This window comes from Phaethon aethereus (assembly GCF_964289735.1).
Source record: "Phaethon aethereus genome assembly, contig: HAP1_SCAFFOLD_551, whole genome shotgun sequence".
Lineage (NCBI taxonomy): Eukaryota > Metazoa > Chordata > Aves > Phaethontiformes > Phaethontidae > Phaethon > Phaethon aethereus.
The window spans coordinates 6,154-25,870 of NW_028113909.1; the positions used below are offsets into that span (position 1 = coordinate 6,154).

At 53.8% G+C, this 19,717-nt stretch overlaps 1 protein-coding gene across 1 annotated transcript; it reads right to left on the reverse strand.

Annotated features, from left to right (window-relative positions):
- Positions 1-12: 12 nt before the first annotated feature.
- LOC309416493 (E3 SUMO-protein ligase PIAS3-like) lies at positions 13-19,381 on the reverse strand (the record flags this gene model as incomplete). The annotated part of the gene is given in 16 exon segments (XM_082016037.1): positions 13-282; positions 1,070-1,107; positions 2,201-2,334; positions 2,675-2,846; positions 3,290-3,426; positions 3,897-4,057; positions 4,573-4,646; positions 5,219-5,324; positions 5,404-5,538; positions 7,096-7,186; positions 9,537-9,587; positions 10,276-10,360; positions 14,101-14,566; positions 17,840-17,885; positions 17,887-17,897; positions 19,358-19,381. Coding segments are annotated over 16 exon segments (2,001 nt in total).
- Positions 19,382-19,717: the final 336 nt, after the last annotated feature.

Consider the following 19,717-nt stretch of genomic DNA (forward strand, 5'->3'; position numbering starts at 1 on the left):
ACCAGCGCGGGCTTAGTCCAGGGAAATGACGTCTGGCCTGCAGCCCGGCAGCGCCGCGTTGCTACTTATCGTCCCGTTGTGCCCGTGGCTCTCTCGCAGCGCGCTGGTGGAGACGATGCTGCTGATGCGGCCGCCGGCCGGGCTGACGGTGCCGTGCGAGCCGGCCATCACGGGGGCCAGGGGGTTCATGTTTAGGAAGTGGCCAGACGTGCCTCTGTACTGGAAGAAGTGGCCGAGCGTATCCTGCTCATCCAGGGAGGTGATCACGGAAGGGCTGTAATGCTGCCAAGCCAAGGAAAAAGCCCCCGATCGGCCCCAGTCCCACGCAGCCCTTCGGGGAGGGGCCGTGCCTACGGAGAGGACAGGTCTCCGGGGAAGGCGGGGGAGAGGCGGCACAGGGATCACCCTGAGCTCCCCGGGTAAATGTACCAGTTTACCGAGACTGCCCCGGAACCGTCAACACCCGCTGCCTCCTGCCAACGCAGCCCAGCGCGAGCGCGGGCTTCGGCGGCGAGAACGGCAGGGAAGGGACGCGGCAGCGGCAAGAAATAAAGCCCAGCACAGAGAAAGAAGATGGAGCCTACAGTAACCTCCCCGAAAAGCCACGCGTGCTGAGCCGCCTCCGCACAATGCGGACGGGACAAATCCGCTCTCGGCGACCGCCGCCAAATCCCTCCGCTTCCTACCATCGCTCTCCTACGTCTGCGTGGATTCAGCCTCAGAGAAGCAAAACGCTTCCACCTCTGAGCCCTCGGCAATTCTGAATTTGCCTTCGCGAGGCATACTCAAAAAGCAGATACTGTGGAAAAAGAGAAGAGCTGGGCACGGGGGCAAGAGCCCAAGATTCTGCAGCCGCAGGGCAGAGTAAGGATCTCCCTGCGGCGTCAGGCGATGGCCATGGAACCGCAAAGCACCCCCCCCACCGTCCTACGAGAGTTCTCACAGAGGAAGAGGATGGAGGAGGAGGAAGGTTGGCTGAGCGAAGAGGGATGTGTTTGCCCGTCTGCAGATTTGGCAAGGAGAAAAGAACAACAAAACCAAACAAAAACAAAAGCCACCCCAAACTTACCTGATTTTCACTTTGAAGGAAGGAAAACAAATCCAGACCTAGAAAAATAAAAAGGGGAAAAATAAATCTCTTGACGGTAAATATACTCCTGGCAGGAAGGGGAGCCAAACCGCGAATGCAGAGACAGAAGCAGATGGGTTCAGGCTGCTTCCAAGCACTAGCTACCAGGATCTCGTCGGCTCCAGCTCTGTTCCTGCACCCCTCATAACTCGTCCCGTGGCCTCAGCAACGGAACAGCTCGAGGCGAATTAAATTTCGCTTCTCTTGAGCCGTGGTGGGGCCTGGCACCAAAACCAAGTTCCAGCAAAGCTCGGCGCGTCGCAAAGGGCTGGGGTCAGCACGGCCCCGATGTCGCTGGCGCCGCCGCCGCACTGCGAACCACTCCGCAAAAGCTGCCCGAGGGTCTTGACCAAACGAACTCCATCGGGCAGCAACCCGAGGGCGGCAAGAGAGCATTTTCCGGACTCTCCTGCTGACTTGACAGGCGGACTCAAGCCCGTCACCTCATCCCTCCGGATACAGCAGGATGTTCGCTACCTCCCCACTCACAAAACCAGGCTTTTACGCGAGGCGTAAGTAACTCCTGCAAAGCACGTGGGGATCCCCAGACCAGTGGGTTCCTGGGAATGGTGTATTATTTCTCTCCAAGCGGGAAGCGAGGGTTTGCTACGCCGGCACAGACCCGGGCTCTTTCCTTCTGCTGGGCCAGGACACACGACCCACCTCGCCTGCCGCCAGCCAGCAACAAGAGCCCACGACAGAAAGGCACGGGCTCGCTTCCTCGGCTGTAACCGAAAGCCAGATCTCACGTTATTCCGTCAGACAAGGTCTGACCTGCAAACCCCTACCGAGAAACCTCTCTGGAGCCGCTGCCCCAGCGGGGAGGTACTCTAGTTTCCTTCTTCCCTCCTCTGTGTTGGGCCGGTGAACTCCGGTCACTCAGAAAGACTTGCTCCGACCTGCAGGAGCTGCCAGGCCGAGGAGGACTACGTGCATGAGTGAGCCGAAGGCCTCCACGGCTCGGTGGAAGAGAAGGGCCAGGGCACCGGCTGTTGCAGCCGGCTTCTTAGTCCGGTAAACTGGTACAATTGTGCGGATTTGGGAACTGCTGCCGGAGGTCTTGGTTGTTACCTTGAAGCTCTGAGGGCACCTGGTAGGACGGGTGGTAGTCGGGAATGGGGAGGGTGGAGAGATAGTCGCTGCCAAGAGCCGCCACGTGAGGACTTCGAAGCACGGAAGACGGCGGGTGATCAATACTTAATACCCTGAAACAGAACACAGGCCCGATGAACCTTAACAAAAGCAGAGCGGCACGCTGAGGGGAAAATTCCTCTGCCGCTTATCGGCAAAAATCCCCAACCCAACCCTGATGCCACCCACAGCAAACACAAGCCCTCCTCCTGCCCTGTCCCGTGGTGGAAGAGGTGTGTCACCTCACCCTGGCCAGGAGCGGAAAGCAGCGGCAGCGCTTCCCAGGGACAGAGCAGGCGCGGGTCTGGCGACTGCGATGGCGTCGGCTTTCGGGAAAGGAAGCAAGCAGAGAGCAGGAAACGAAACACGGCAAAGCCCAGCGAAGCGGGGGGCCGGGTTCCGGTGCCGCCTTACCCCTTGGGCCCGGCCGCAGTCGGAAGAGCCGTGCTGGAGACCAGGCACTGCTTCTTGGCAGGCGGCTCCTCCTCGTCCGACGAGCTGTCCAGGGTGAGATCAATAACCTCCACTTTCTTTTTGCCCTCTGAAGAGTTCTTGCCCTCGGAGGTCACAGTGTAAAGGGAGCTGGCTGCAGAGGAAAACCCGCGATCAGCTTCAGCTGCCGAAACGGGGGCGAGCAAAACACCGCTGCCTCTACAAGCACTACAACCCCGCGATGTACCCCGACTTCCAAACAGCTCGTAGCGAACCCGCGCCCCGTCCCAGAACAGAAGCATCACCCCCGCGCTAACGGTCAGGTCTCCGTAGCCCACCTGGAATTAATGCTGCCATTTCAAGAGGGACCTGCATTTTTCTTGCTTTTTCTAGCGCTTACTCCACAGTGGTGTGCTAAGTGCCTGTCAGGCTCCCGGGATCTCAGCGTGACCCCAAATACCAGCTCCCAGATGGGATCGGACACGCTCCGCATGTTGCTTTGTAAATGTAAAAACTGTAAGTCTAAACGTTGCTTTGGCAAAACAAGACATCCAAAAAAACCAAAACCCAGCCAGCTGGTGACCATAGCTCCCGTACCCTCGATCCCACTGAACGCAGACGGCTGGCACACCTCCTGGTTCTCCTTCTTCGGCTTCATGGGGCACCAGGAGCCGTCCTCCATGAACTGTATCTCGTCACAATCCGTGCAGGAGTTCAGGATTTCCATGAACAACCTGCCGGGCGAGAGCACAAGCTGGGGAGAGCAAACACGACGAGGGCCCACGCATAAATACACGCACGCCGACGGCAGAAATGACAGCGGACTGGATGGTGCTCAGGAGATGGGGCAAAGGGCTTTGAAGAGTCACTGCTCTCAAATCTCTGCCAGTGTCACCTGCGAGGTTAGTTTTACGATGGGCTGTTCGATGTACATAGGAGGGCTCTGTTCAAACCCCAGCAAGCAGGCTCCCTCGTTACTGCCTCTGCAGAGCCCGCTGCAAGGAAGCCAAGGTTTTGACAAAGGCTTCTTGTTCTTCGGGAGAAATCCCTCCAGATTGGCATCAAAGCAGTTTAGGCAATGAGAAATCAGATTTTAAGTTATTCAAGGCTGTAACTTGTCTATATACGCTAGCATTAGAGGATAAGCCTCAAAAGAAAAACATTATCCCGGCTAAAGACTGTGTACGAGGCCTGCTCGGCTCACCCGTCGATTATCAGGTTATCGTACGGAGCTTTCTTATCACACACGGGACAAGTCCACGTGGGTTTCTTCTCATTCATTTGAAGATAGAGCGCTGCATCGAAGCACTGGAGGTGGCTGCACGTGATGGCTCGGCAGGGCACGATCAGCCTCATCTTACCCAGCTGGGGGACAAGAAAGAAGAAACGAAGTCGGTTCCGTACAAGCCACCCCTCGCGGCGCCACGCAAAGCCAGCGGTGTTATTCCCCGTTTATTCCCTTTTCTCCCCCGCCCAGCGCTCCAGCACGTTTAGCAAGAGGTTAAACTAAACGTCAGTGAAGGATTAACATGCGAGAGAAAGCAAGCTTTCCTGAGGGTATTTTTTCCTTTATTTTTTTTTGAGCTCGCTTCCACCTCAGACACATGCTAATAGCGAAGGTGAAAGGCAAGGATCGGGTCAACAGAAGACATTTTTTGGCTAGATAATTTAGGCCAACAATCTCGGCAAATTTTACTGCATGAAAGAAAGCGGTTCTGCTTTTGTTCAGGAATCAAAGCGGCATTTTCAACGAAAAGCAGGGCTGCAGCAGCATCAGCTCTCGTCTGGCTCCAAAGCGCTCCTACGCAACGGTAAGGTAAAGCGGGAAGCCGTTCGCAAAGGCCTGTCCAAGAAAAAGCAACGAAAATGTAGGAACCTACTGGGCACATCAGGGAAACTCGTAAGCTGGTTGTAGCTATCTCACTGTCAGGATCAGCTGTTAGTTTTTCTTTGACTGAAAGAAGAGGAGAGGAAAAAAGGTCTCCTGTCAACATCCTCCTTCTTTTACATCCATAAATACGATCAGACATGATTTATAATTTGCGCCATGACACTTATTATCCAAATTACAGGCAGGTAACGCTTACGGCAGCAGACATTATTACAAGCCTCCCGGGCTAGCTGCAGCACGGAGTCCCTACCTCAAAGGTTCTCCAGCCTGCCTGTAAAACGACAGCGCAGGGGAAACGTTTGGTTGTAGGGAAAGAACGTGTAATCCCAAGGGCCCACTCCCGCTGCCGCTCGCAGGACAAGCGTCTTGGAAGTATCGCAAGGGAGGTGGGCAGCGAGCCGAAGAACGGTTTGTTTTAGAGCTTTGTTGAACGGCATCACTGAAAAAAACCAATCCATAATCTTCACAGCCCTTCCCTTCCCACCAAGTTCTCATCAAGCGCGCGCGGGCTTGCGAGAAGGGGCGCGCGCAAAGACCCCCGCGGCCCTCGCCTGCTAATTCCGACCCGCTCTGCCTTCCCGGACTCGGCGCAGGATGAGGTCAGGCACGGTTACGCCTTCGCGAGGGGTGCTTACTCAGGGCTCGCGAATGGTCTGGATTTCGGATGCCCTTGGCTCTTAGCTTCTGGAGCAGCGTTACTGACGTCAGCTGCTTCACCAGGTACACCGACAGAGAGTAGTTCTGTCGAAAAGAAGTTGACACCGCTCAGACCTAGAAAAAACCCAGCAGCAAAGAAGAAATGGTTTTCACCTCAACTCACCCTGCCGAACTCCGAGGACCAGTTCACTACAATCGTGTTGGGGACGGTTGCCGAAAGTCGCGCCAGCGGCGTGATATTGACGGGTCGGCTGGGTCGTTTCGGCTCCGCGCCGTTTTTTGTGGGTGGGAGATAACCCTGCAAAGAAAGAAAGATTGCCTGATATAAAATAAATTCTCTCCGAGGTGCTGGGCCACGTACGAGAATCCGCAGACCCAGTCTCTTCAGGGCACACTGTCCCTCAAGACATTTCACGTCACATCCCAGAGCTTGTGTGAGAATTTCCCCACAAATCTCAAAGCGGTACGTTATTATTCCTCAGTGTCAATTAAGGGTTCCCTCTAATGCCCTTACGCTGACGAGCGCACTGGAATCCCATCGTAAGCTGAAGCGCTCCAAAAACACGGACTGTCAGTCCGGGATGTGTTGTGTGCAGATGGCACTGAATTAAAAACCGAATCCTACCCAGTTCAACGAGGCTGGGAAGCTAAAAAATTACATCCCGTGACAACTTGCACGTTGATCTCATTTTTGCTTCATTAAAAAATTACATCCTGTGACAAAGCTCACATTGATCTCATTTTTGCTTCATTATAGCCACATTCCAACTTGATTATTCAGCCCTAGAGTGCCTTTTCATTAATTCAGAGGTTTACACCACCCTTTTTTTCACCACCCTCAGTCAGACCGCGCAGCTTGAGGCTGATTCAGCAGCCGCCCATCAGTTTAAGCAGAAGTAAAACAAGAAAAAAGAAGCGTTCCCGTTGAGCTGCGGCGCGCGCAGCCCGTACGAACAGCTTCTCAGCTGCAGATGACTCATCCAAACGAACGCAAGAAACCTCATCCGAGAGCAGAAGCTGGGGGGGACGGACCCTTTAGCCATCTCGCACCTCGTACGCGCTTCCTTCTTTCCGCCCCACGAGGCCAGAAACAATCTCTCTCTTTTTTTTTTTTTTTCCAAAGCAGGTTAGTAATTGTCTCAGCCAAAACCAGACAGAATATCGGAGGCAAAAAAGGTAAATCTCTAAAAATATTAAGGGAGCGGCTCCGGCAGAGCGTCAGAGGCTGTTCTGCGGGTTTGATTGCAAGAAGTGCCAGCTATAATGGAGCGAAGCCAGCGTGGGGCAGTTGACAGGGAACCGGCCTAAGACCGTCAAGCCCCTGACACCCTTCCTAGGTGTGACACTGAATTGCATCCCTTTTTGGGCTGTCAGCTGGGGCAAGAGCTATTTCTTATTTTATATATATTTTTCTCTCTTTTTTTTTTAACACATTACCCAGCACAAAGGGCTCCAGCCTTGACTGGAGCATCCAGGTCTTCCTGCAACGTGATAAACTAAAGGCAGTGCTGTTATTCCACTAATCTCAGCTTTTACTCTGCATTTTTATTATCAGGTTTCTTCTCAAAAAACAAAAGGGAATCTGCTGGTTAAAAAAAAAAAAAAAAAAAATCAGGCCCAAAGTTTGCATATTCTTCTACTTCGAGACCGCACTCCGCGAATCGCAGAGCAGCTTTCATCACCAGCCCACAGCCCTGCAAAATGAAGTCAGTTTTGCGCTCTAACCACACCATTTCTTCAAGTCAGTCTTTGATCTCCGCAAAATACATTCCCATTGCGCTCCCTGGGAGCTGCAGCTGTGTGGAAGGGCAGACTTTAGTCCACAATGTATTAAGAAGAAATAAAATTTACTCACAGGCAGGGGACAGAGTTTTCCATTGACCTTGACAAATAAATTAGGAGGGAAGTAATCCTCTTGGGGACAGCTGGTTTCACACAAGCAAAACCTAAGAAACAGGAGGGAGAAACCGGCAAGTGAGTGGTGACGCTCGCAAAAAACGGCAGCCAAACTTCCCTTTAAAAAAGGGAAAAAAAACCATTTTCCAAAGCAGGACAGATAAACGGCTGGAAAACAAACCAGCAGAGGAACAGCCCTACAAGCGTTTCAAACCCTTCGCGCGGCAAAAGCGACACGAGACAGAAAAACGCCGGCGACGTAAAACAACCGCTAACGCGCACGCTGCCAAGCGTGCGGGGGCCGGGCTGATCTTATTGCGATGACAATTAAGTTATCCAGAATGGCCGTTTCAAAGGCAAAACGTATTTCTCTGACCCAGCATCGTTCCGAAAACATGACAGAAACCGAGCTGCGGGTTCAAGCGGCGCGGCCGGCCGTTTCGCGCGAAGGAGGACCGCGCTTCGCTCCGGCCACCCTGATGCAATCCCCACGCCAGCAGATGCTTTAACGCGGGTTTGGGCGCGTTCTCGTGCAACCTCACCTCTAGAATCTGCGGCACTTCAAGACGCAAGGAACCGCCTCCGTTACGTCACCCAACACGAGCACCCGAGGAACGGAAAAGTTCCGTTTGGCCCAAAGTCAGTCCTGCAGCAGGACAGACCGGTCGCTGCCCGCGGTCTCTCAAAGCTCCCCCGCCATCCTACGCCTGCCTTCCCCATCGTAAAGATGTCAGCAGCAGCAACCCAGCACGGGCTGCGCTTCAAATCCTAATCCTGTTTAATCAGACGGCCGTCCGCTCTATTTTCTCTCAAAGGAGGGTGCTCTGCCAGAGACGACTCCCCACGCTGAAACCGCCGCGTAGCCGTGAGTCAGACCGTGACCTTGGCCGGCTTTTTCGGAGCTGCGAGATCAAGCCCTGGCACGTCACGCCGATGCAGAGCCACACCACCAACGTTCTCGAAAAATAAAATCTGATCTTACTGGTTTTTAACCTCTCTCCGCTCGCCAAATAAAACAAAGAATAAACTGGAGCGTTAATCTTTTTCTTGCTCGGGAACGTGAGAATACGGCACGTCAGGAGGAGAGAAGAAACGGTCCCACCATCGTTTTTAACTCCCGCGCTAGGGTTTGCTGAAGAAGGGTTCCCTTCTTCGGGTGAAGGGATGCACCCTGGACACCCCAGGAGACTCCTGCGAGTTTCCTGGTGGTCCATCTGGTAAGTTCTGTTCCAGCCCCGACACCCAAAAAGAGACACGTACGCTGAACCCGGCCCCTCACACTCGCACGCGGTGTTACCCTGTGCTGCAGGAGAGACGCTTCCAAGCATCCAGGAGAGACGCTTCCAAGCATCCAGCTCCTGACGCATGGCAGGGAGCGGCACGCGCCTACGCTTCGCTCCGCCAGCTCTGCGCGCGAGAGCGGAACAGATGGCCGCAGCAGCAAAACTGCGACCGTCAAGCCCCAAATCAGAGAGACGTTGTCACAGGATGGTAATTAACACACAACGCCCTCCTGAAAACCAACAGGCTCTCTTCTGGGTTAAATCAAAGCCTCCGATTCCAAAGAACCACCGTTTGTCAGGCTTCCAGGTATCACAGCTAAAGCCCTAGACTCCTCATCGCTTTTTTTCCCTGCAAGTACAGCAGTCGTTCTCTGTCTCTTTGCCAAGTTCAAACCCCCAATAATAAAATTTAGCATTTTTAAACTCTGTCAAGAGTTGAACGTTGGGCGACAGCCTCCTCCGTTCCCACTCAGTGCCGCAGGACGGTGCGGGCAAGCACTTAAATAACCACACCGGCACTGACGGCAAGAATCGGAGGGTAATCCGTCAAGCACGTTCAAGTATTTTTCTACTCACGCTCTCCAACACAGCTTGCATTTTTGTGAGTAGTAGCTGGGTGAATGCTAAAAAACCGTTCAAATTCTAAGGTCATGTAGTTTTTGCCTCTTATTCCGCCTGTTGCAATGAATCTGCAAAAAGGCAAATAATTAAAATGGAGAAGCGAGTTCTCTGTAAGCGTGCAAAACTCTGAAAAAGACTCAATTTTGCTACACTTAAGACTGAAAAAAACCCCAAGGCTGCGTCGCCTGTGCCAGCAAAGCGTCGCCCAGAGAGAACTCGCTCAGCCTCGCCGAGTTCAGAAAGACCCTCGTGGTTTGGTGTTGCACAACGTGGTTTATCAGAGGCTCGTTCCCATACAGAAACCCTCGCTCCCATATAGAAAACCACGTGCCGAACGCAGCACCAGACGTTTCAATTTTCCTCTGAGCAAACCGACACGCGATTTCAAAGCGAATCGAGGGCTAAAAGCGTCATTCAAAGACCAGGACAAATTAATACCGATGCCCTAGCTCAGGGAACAGGCCTTAATACGTTCATCAAAAAGACGTGACCTTACCTTAATTGCACCTGTATAGTGTAATCACATTTGGCACCTGGTAGGATATCTCTGCAACAGAAAACACGGCCTTAAGACTGCCAGCAGCGCTTAACGGAGAATTACAACGACAACGGCGTAACATTTTACGAAGTTCTATCGATGCCGATACAGAACCGGTGCAGCCGAGCTGTAAAAACAGGCAATACCCGTCCGGACCGGCAGGCAAAATTCCCAGACAGGGGCAGAAAGCAAAAGCCCATCGGAGGGAAGAGAGAGTGGTGGGAAAAGGAGACGACCAACCCCCAAGATTCTTGCTACTGCTGCGTTTTAAGAATATAACGCCAGCTACAGACTCGCCAGCGCACACAACGCTTGTGTCTGGAGGCACAGGTGGAGGCTAGTCCTAAATTTTGGGATGAACTAGCACGTTTTCATCCCAATTACCACGTTTTCTTTCTTCATTCCACTCTGCGGGCTTCGAGGCAGGTCCTCCACAGCCGTAGCGGCACAGCACCGCCGACGTCGAGGAACTCCCCTTTTTACACCCAACTTGGCCTTTTATTCTCACGTACCGCAGCGGCGCGGAGAAAGGCGAATTGCGCGAGATTCAGTCCTTCCTCCTATTCTGACCCTCCTTGACCCCCACCCAAACTCTGCCCATTTTTCCTCCCGACTCCACTCTCCGTTCTGCCGGGAAGAGCCAGCAGGGAAGCCACACGCACTTGCACGGCATCCGGACAGACGCCGTTTCGCTTACCGGGAGGTGAGGATCTGCTGAACTTGCTGGGGGGTTAGAGCAAAGGTGAAGTGAGCTTCTTCGAACCGTTGACTGTTTGTTGAGGCTGAAAAGGAGAATTTTAGACAAATTACATCATCATTAAGTCGTTCTGACACCTGCAGGCGCCAAGGCATCCACTAAAAGCAGAAGGCAACCCGTTGTCAAAATTAACCGCGGTTCCACGCAGGGGCCCTCCATGTCCTTGACCATGTAACCAAGCTTCAGGTCTGTCTTTCAAGGCAGATATTCCGTTTCCATCATTTTATTTAGGAGGAAAACCGAGGCCTGGGAAGTCAGGTGGCTTGCAGTGACAGCAAATGGCGAGGAAATCGGGAAACGCGCCCGTTCGCTCTCCTGGGTCTGCAACAGCCTCCGAGTCCACGAAGAGCCGCACGGCGCTTCCCAGGGGTCGGACAGGTTGGGAAGAGCGAGATCAAATGTGGAGCTAAGGGAATGCCAGAGGTCAGTCACTGCCTTAGAAATTATAATAATTACTGTGGTTATGGAATAAATACAGTTGCTGAACGATAATCAGCCCTTGCCGTTTTCCGCTCAGGCACACGAGTCTCCTCACAGAGAGTCACGGCGAATTTCAAGGAAACCAGCCAATGTCCCTGATTAAAAATAAACACACACGCAGAAACCCACATAGTGGGAGAATCAAGAATTTTATCTGAGGGTTAGTGACGAGCACGGTAAAAACAGCTGGTGCAAGATACATGTAAAAATAAACCAGGATTTCCCCCTCTCTTACCCTGACCTTAACCAAGTTAGTATTTGTTTTGCGCCCGAGCTTCTCCCTCGGTAAAAGCGGCAAGTGTTTGCCTCCCTCACGAGAGCCTTGAGCTATTTTATTAAAATTTGCGGAGGACCAGCATCCCAGAATGAAGACCACCGATGCCGTAAGCCAATGTGATTTGCAAAGAGCTGATCTGGCCTCTTCTGCACTCGTTTCGACAGCCGTCAGGAGAGGTCCCGAGCACCAGCAGCTCCGGCCGGTGCTCTCCGGGACGCGGAGGGCCCCCGGGTCAAGAGAAAACGAAGCCGAGGACATTATCGCAGCGGCACGCGTAAACGTCACGTTTCCAAGGAGTTCGGTAACGCTTGTGACGCGCCGGTCACGGCGTGACCATCCGAGGCGACTACAGATCCGCAAGGGAGGTTACCTTTCCCCTGCCGTGCCGCCTGCCTTCGGAGAGGGACACCCTTACCGGCCTCCCCAGAAAGCAGATTCAAGCACAGATTCCTCAGCGGGGCGAGGGGTTTTGCTTCTCCAGCCTCCTGCAGCTCGGGAATGCGAGGAATGCGAGGCCCCGAGTTTCCTGGCAGATGACCTGCCAGATCTTCCCCTTGCAGGCAGAGGCCGCAGGCTGGCAGACCGGACCCCGCAGAAATTCAGAGGAATTTTGACCATCTTAGGACTTTCTGCCCGAGCCTTTCGCTCCTCGATGACAAAACCCTGCTCCAAAGAGAGCTGGGGAAAAGCCGCTCGGTATCTGCAGTTTTTCTCTGTCCTCTGCCGCCTCCGTTTATAATCAATAACCAGCTTCCGTCTCGCAACCGGTTTGTAACCCGTGCCGTTGCTCTGTTGGCAGCCTTCATCCGAGCCAGAGAGAAACACCGACGTCTCCGAAATTCACTGTAACCCCGCGAGGGGTTTGGGATAGGATGGGGAGCGGGAAAGCCAGAGCCCGGATCTTCCTCACTTGCAGCAAGCAGAGCACGGATGGACGAGGAGACTTCATCACTAACCCCTGCCACCTTCTCCACCCATCATCACCCTCTCCACCCCTCCGTTTTCATTTTTCCTTCCCACGTCTTGCTTCCTTCGGGCATCTTTCTGACACCGCGGCCTTCGTATCTGGGTACTTTGCACAAAATTGCCCCGAGCAACTAAAATAAAAGAATGGAGAGGGGACGTTTACACAGCTAAAGGCAGAAGACAGACACAAACCACCAGAAGCCAAAAATAAAGAGTCCACGATCCCCTAGGAATTACATAAAAACTCTTTCAAGTTCAAGCAGCAACACATAAGTAAGGGAGTTTTATCAGGGGAAGAGAAAAAAAAAATATTTCTTTTGCAAGGCGAGTATCGCATTTCAGGGAAGAGGCTTAACCGCAGGTTTTCTGAGAGACTGAACAAAGCCAAACCTAAAAAAATGCCATTTTTAGCAAAACAGTAATGAAACCAAGCCCCCCAAAAAAGCGCGTGGGTTTTGGTGGGAGTACAGACATACTTATCTCCACTTTAGCAAACATTACTGTGTTTATACGAAAGAAAAACAAACCCGAATCCAAGCGAAAAACCATTTAAAAGACGTAAGATGGGTGGATCTAGTCTGAAGAGGCCAGAAGGGCTCAACCAGAAGTAAAAATACAACTTATACCATATTCTAAAAACCAGAATAAACCTCCCTTCTCCGTGGGTCCAAATCACCCCAAGTGCAGCAGCACTTCCAAAACCACCGGCAATTACCGGGCTAACTCTACCGTACGTCTCCCCACCGGCATTTTAAAGATTACAGCAAACACACAACTTTTCTGGCAAAACCTAGCATTTTCTTTTCCCTGTTTTACAAACGGGGAAGCATCGGAGCGCTCAGCCCCCACATCATGTTGAGAAACAAGCGGCTTTGCCCTTTTGCCATATCCCATTTCTGCTCTCAGTTAAAATCCCCGTTTGTCTCCCGCTCGACGTCAAGCTTTCTCATCACCGCAGAGCCGACCTTTCCTCGTTATTTGCAACCTTCAAGCTAGATCACAACACATAAAACAGTTCGTTAATTTTATATATTGGGAGATTTTAGCACTACATTTTTGTTAACAATTAAGGCAGAATTAAGACTCAAAGGTGGCAGAGGATTTTGCTGGAATTGTAATATCAATTGTTTGCAAAAATAACAAACCACTTTTCATAATTAACTCTCCTGGCATTCACTAATTTGTTCGGAAAGGGAGCCCGTGCCAAGCTGAAGCAGGTTTTTATTTTCTCGGGGTTAGGACCCAAATGCTGACACACCACAGACCAGAGAAAGCTTCACAATTCAGAACGCAAAGAAAACCCCAGGCTCTACCAGGCGAATAACCCAAAACTTATATACGCTTATAAAAACAGAGAGGTGTCAGCTGGGAGAGAAATGCCCTTCTTCATGCAAATAAATGTGGAACAAGACTGACAAGGAACCAAAAGCTTCCACTTCTAGCAGCCCATACAAGTTGGAGGTGGAAGTTCTCGGTCCAAACGATCCGAGCGCGGCAGCACCTCCGCTACGAGGACAGGCTGAGAGAGTCGGGGTGGCTCAGCCCGGAGAAGGAAGGCTCCGGGGAGACCTTCCTGCGGCCTTTCGGTACTTAGGAGATGGGGACAGAGGTTTTAGCGGGGCCTTTTGCGGTAGGACAAGGGGTAACGGTTTTAAGCTTAAAGAGGGGAGATTTAGGCTAGATAAAAGGAAGACGTTTTCGACGACGAGGGTGGCGAGACGCTGGCAGGGGTTGCCCAGGGAGGTGGGAGATGCCCCATCCCTGGAAACATCCCGGGTCAGGCTGGACGGGGCTCTGAGCACCCTGATCTAGTGGAAGATGTCCCTGCTCGTGGCAGGAGGTTGGACTAGATGACCTTGAAAGATCCCTCCCAGCCCAAACCCTTCCGTGATTCTATAAAATCCCGCTTTCATCCGGGTATCAGCCTTCCGGATCCACAGGGATGACTTGCCCTAATCATGGCACTCCCGCTCTGGCTTTTCTACCCGAGCAAACAAAAGGAGCCCCTGCAGAAGAAAAGGGGCGAGCGGTTTGGAACGTACCTAACGTGGTGGGTTTTATCAACTCGTCGTAAACGTCGTAGAAGGGCAGCCTCTTCATCTTGACATCCGGGTGGACGGGATGGATGGGTGGCGATAGGTGCTGAACGTCCGTCTCGTGTTTGGGTCCCAGCACGGGCACCGCAGGCAGCAGAGCCGCCGGCACGGCGGCACCGGCAGAGCTGTGGTCGTAGGGCAGGTGACACACCGTGCCCTGCGTCAGCGCGGTGGCCGAGGACAGCTGCCCTGCCTGAATGTGGAGCATTGACAAGTCCGAAGGGGTTAAGATCTTTCTCGGGAACCTCCGCCGGTACAGTTCTTTAATTTTCATCTGGACAGCCGGGCTGCAGCCAGATTTCAGCAGCTGTAACGCCTTTGCGAGAAGTTCGTGCTTCCTTCCACTTTTGTTCCTTCCAGCAAAGCCCAAGAGAACTTGTAATTCTGATACCCTAAAGCTCATAACCATATGCTGCAAGAAAATAGAAGAACCGCCGTTAAAATTGCTGCGTGAGCAGACACGATCCAAAAACAAGCCGTGGGTTCGCTAAGGAAGATGGTGGAGGCCTTAAAAGAGACACTGTCAAGTTTGAAGTTCCCCTGTCTCTGTCATCAACAGCTTGTCAACAGCAGAACTGGAAATATTTAGATTTGTTTTTACTTTTCGATACTCTGCTTGGATCTGGAGATGCAAGAGGTCGCGTTCGCTTCCCGATTCGATGGACGTCTGCAGCAGCGCTCGCTGCCGAGCCGTCCCCGATACCCAAAGGATGGTAAATCACATTCCAGCCGAATAAACGCCGACAATTTCTTGGGGGACTAAAGCTTTTGGACCTCTCTGGTTTAAAGCCCTCACTTTCAGTCCCCTTCAGGCTGGCTTAGAAAGGCCAAGCCCCAGTGTGACTGCAGAGGTTTTCAGACAATTTTATTCTTTTATTTCAAAAATATGCTTTGGGAATGCCCAGTTTTGGCCCGATGCTTCACTAAGGCGACACATCAGACATCAAATCTGAAAACAGACGTCGGTCATGAATGAGAAAGGCTGCAATTAAGGAAAAACACCACCTCTATACCTCAGCCAGCACCATTTATCAGCCTGCCTCACTGAAGAGAGTCTCCTCAACAGCGACCTGCTAATTCCCACCACGAGTCCAACAACCCCGACAGGGTTAAGCTGAAAGATGCCCGAAGAGCAGAAAATAACAGAATTATTCCCGTTCCTCAGGAGGAAAAATAAAAAGGGTCTCAGAGACCTCTCCGCAGTCACAGGCAAGCGAGCAGCAGACTCGGCACCTCGGCGCAATCTCACCGTCGTTCACAAAACCATCCTTCTCCTGAACTCGCAGTATGATTTCAGGATGACTTATTCAAGCAGAAACACCCGTGGGATGACAGAGCGCGCTACGGAAGCACTTACATGCTTTCATGCGTATATATCCGTACATATTACAGCAGCCTTTTCTTTTGTGCGAGTGAAAAAGGGTTAAACCTGCGACCGAGCAACTCCAACACTCTCCCTTTTAAAAAAGAAAAGGCCCACAGAGTTTCACCACCACTCTACAGCTAGAAAGACTTTTCCCTTTAGGCTCCCAAAATGCAACCCATTCAACAATAGCAGAATTGTTCTCAAATTAGTTACAACTTGGGTTTAAATCCCCAATTTTGGGTCCGCAGAGGGGCTTCATCTGGCTGCGGGGGAGCACCACAGGGGTAGAGGGGAAAGCTTGGCTTCTGTGAGAAACGCCAAAAAACTGCAGTCACTTAAATAAAAGAAATGCAAAATAAAAGCCGAAACCTCGCTGGTTTAACAAGAGACGTATTTCACCTTCGGATTGATTCTCAAACCCAAGGAAGCTCATTTTCCTTCGAGAAGAGCTGACAGGAGCATCTCGACTTTACGTCTTACAGACCAGCTTTCCCAGAGCCACTTATAAATTCTGAATTAAGAGGCACACCTCCATAATCTACAGGTCAAGCTTGTCAAATAGTTAATTGATTCTGGTCTATGCTCCAAGGGGTTTTAAGGCAGTTTAATTCGCTGTATTAGGATCGTGTTACCCACGCACAGGAAACGCAGCGTCTCAGGAGGACAACGTGACAGATGCTCCACTCCCCAGCGGGCAAGATAAAGAGGGAAGTATTTGGTAAAGCTATCAAAGCCAGCTCTGCCGTCACAACGAGTGCCGCCCGCTCTCCGACACAGAACGGACACGGCATCAGATTAAACTTTCGTGGAGAAAAAAAGCACGTCGAACCCTGCAGGTCGCATGGGGTTGGCCGATACGTTCAAGAGAAGAACGATTAATTTGCCTCCCCCCCCACTTTTTGGAGCCAGAAGAATTTGTTAGAAGCAGGAAACCTCTGTCATTTGAGAGGAAAAAGCTCGACTTGGGGTCTCTCAACTTTGACAGTGCCCGTTTTAAGGGCCTCTGGGAAAAGATAAGTTAGGGAGGCACATTTATCACATATTCCTCTTACCAACTCCCTCCCCTTCCGCGACAATCGTCGCAAAGCAACCGACCTCTTCCCACATCCATTCCTCCTACAAATCCTCCGGACAGAGTCCTTCAACCGGCAGGAGATTAGTGTAGCATGGCTCACCAGCACGAGCTTCACGTTTATCGTTACAAAAACCACTCGCATTCATGACATAGGATGGCTGTGTCACCACCGCCGCAGCAGCTGTGGACTCTTATCTACCCCCGAAGCCTCCCCGATTGCTGCTCGGAGTATCGGAGCAGCGGGAAAAAACCTCTTTATTGCCGTAAGAGATGGCAATTGAGAGCTCGCAGAGGGCACCTGAGGCTTGGGTAGCGGCTGGATCCGCAGCAGACTCGAGTCCGATCGTGCCGCTGTTGAACAAGGCACGTCCGCAAACCTCTTCTCTTTCCAGGGGAGTCACCGTTCGGTCTTTTAAATAAAGGAAAGAGTCTTAAGCCAACTACGGGCTTCATAAGGAGAAATCATTTCGTTTTCAACTGGCTCGTCTCGCTTGTACAATGAGACACAGATGGTAAAAAGCTTAAACTCCTAGCGAGGAAACCAGAAAGGGCGTTAAGGGAGGTGGACGAGGGAAAGGGAGCAGAGATTCAAAAATAAACTGAAGAAGCCTCAAATCACACCGAGCTCCCCCGAAAGGGCCGGCGTCCGGGGGGCCAAGCCCCAGAGACGTAAACCTGGGTGCTAAGCTACACCTAGTCCTAAACCACAATTCCTCTGCAGGGACTTATCCGCAGAAAACATTACAGACGCTTCGCCCTGGGTCGCGCTCAGCTTTATCGTTTGCTAAACTACGTCCCCAAATCGCAGGATGACAGATGCGGTTGCCGGAGCGCGACTTCCGCGCAAGTCACCTGATTGCAATGATCGGATCCAATTTCTCACCCGATATCGTTAACGTTTTGCCACTCGATAGGGCTCCCGTTGTAGTCAGGCTTAAGTTTTAGGGGAGAGAGAAAAGATCACGCTGTAACGCGGTATCAAAATGTGGACAGGGCACTGCTGGAAAGATTACAGACAAATATTACTCCAGAGAATTATGTTCTTGCTGTGGCTGGCTGCCAAAAAGGTGCCAATTCCCAAATCGTCTTACTGTTCCCAGCACGGGGAAGGGAGCAGGACTCCTCGGCCACTTCAGCCAGCTAAGACCTATATTCCAGCCTGTGGGGGGAAAAATATTAAACCGCCAACAAGGATTGATTTTTTAAAAAAAAAAAAAAAAAAAATCAGCTTTGGAATTAGTTACCAGGGGCAATTTCATATTCCACAGTCTGGTGGGCAAAGGTGGTGACACACTCTGACTCCTAAAAAAACGAGAAAAAGAGAGTGGAGGGAGATGAAACCCCATCCAGCTGTGAGCACCGGTGCAGCACTACCATGTTACACGCTCTCTGCCCCCTCCTCCCGTTCCGCGCCCCAAACCTGCCTCTCAGCTCTCCCTGCCTCCGGCTTTCTGCCTCTCTTCTCCAGGGCTCCGCGCCTCCGAAGCCCCCCGGGTTCTGGCGGACGAGCCCCCCGGGCTCGCTGCCGCAGCCGACAGCCTCGCCCGCAGCTCAGCGCACACAGGTCCAGAGCCCGGCGCCCTCCCTACGGCCCCTTCGCCCCACGGCTGGCCTCAGCCCCCCGCTGCGCCCCAACCCCGGCATCCCCGTCCCTCCCACCCCACCCTCGCCTCCACACCCCGCTCCCCCCACCCCACCGCCCCTCAGCTGCCTCCCACCCCTCTTCATCCACCACTGCCCCGCACTCCAGTACAGCCCTAAACCCTGTGCCACCCCAGAGCCCCCCGCTCCTGCCCCACAGGGCCACCCTTTCTGTCTCCCGAACGTCCCCTGCCCCACACACCTCCTTGGGCCCACTGCAGGGTGCCCCAGCCCCACACATCCCCCTGGCACCACGCGTCCCTTCAGCCCCAGGCTGCCTGATCCCCAGCCCCAGACATCCCCACAGAGCCCCCAGACCCACACTGCCTGGCCCCAGCCCCACAGACCCCCCCCAGCCCCTCACTGCCTGGCCCCAGCCCCACAGACCCCCTCAGCCCCACAGACCCCCTCAGCCCCTCACTGTCTGGCCCCAGCCCCACAGACCCCTCAGCCCCTCACTGCCTGGCCCCAGCCCTACAGACCCCCTCAGCCCCACAGACCCCTTCAGCCCCTCACTGCCTGGCCCCAGCCCCACAGACCCCCTCAGCCCCACAGACCCCCTCAGCCCCACAGACCCCCTCAGCCCCTCACTGTCTGGCCCCAGCCCCACAGACCCCTCAGCCCCACAGACCCCTCAGCCCCACAGACCCCTCAGCCCCACACTGCCTGGCCCCAGCCCTACAGACCCCCTCAGCCCCACAGACCCCCTCAGCCCCACAGACCCCCTCAGCCCCTCACTGCCTGGCCCCAGCCCCACAGACCCCCTCAGCCCCACAGACCCCCTCAGCCCCACAGACCCCCTCAGCCCCACAGACCCCCTCAGCCCCACACTGCCTGGCCCCAGCCCTACAGACCCCCTCAGCCCCACAGACCCCCTCAGCCCCACAGACCCCCTCAGCCCCACAGACCCCCTCAGCCCCTCACTGCCTGGCCCCAGCCCCACAGACCCCCTCAGCCCCTCACTGCCTGGCCCCATCCGACAGATCCCCTCAGCCCCACAGACCCCCTCACCGCCTGGCCCCATCCCCTCAGACCCCCTCCGACCCACGGCCCCCTCAGCGCTCGACTGCCCCCAGCGCCGCACTGCCGGCCCCCCGCCGCCGCCCCCCGCCCCGCCGCACCTTCAGCTCCGCCGCCTCCGCCATCTTGGGACATGGCAGCCGCCGCGCAGGGACCGAGGCAAACTCCGCGCCCCGCCGCGGCCGCACGGCGCAGGGGACGGGGAGAGGCGGGGAGCGGGCAGGGAGCGTCGCGCAACTCCGCGCCCGCCGCAAACGCCGCGACGCCACGCCCACCCACCCCCTTCGCCACGCCCACCCACCCCCTTCGCCACGCCCCCGGGACGGGATGGGAGGGGGCTGCGCCGAGGGGTAACAGTCCCCTATAGGGCTGGTCCTATATGGGGCTGGGGCCGTATGGGGCTGGTCGTGTATGGGGCTGGGGCTGTATGGGGCTGGTCCTGTGTGGGGACTAGTGCTGTA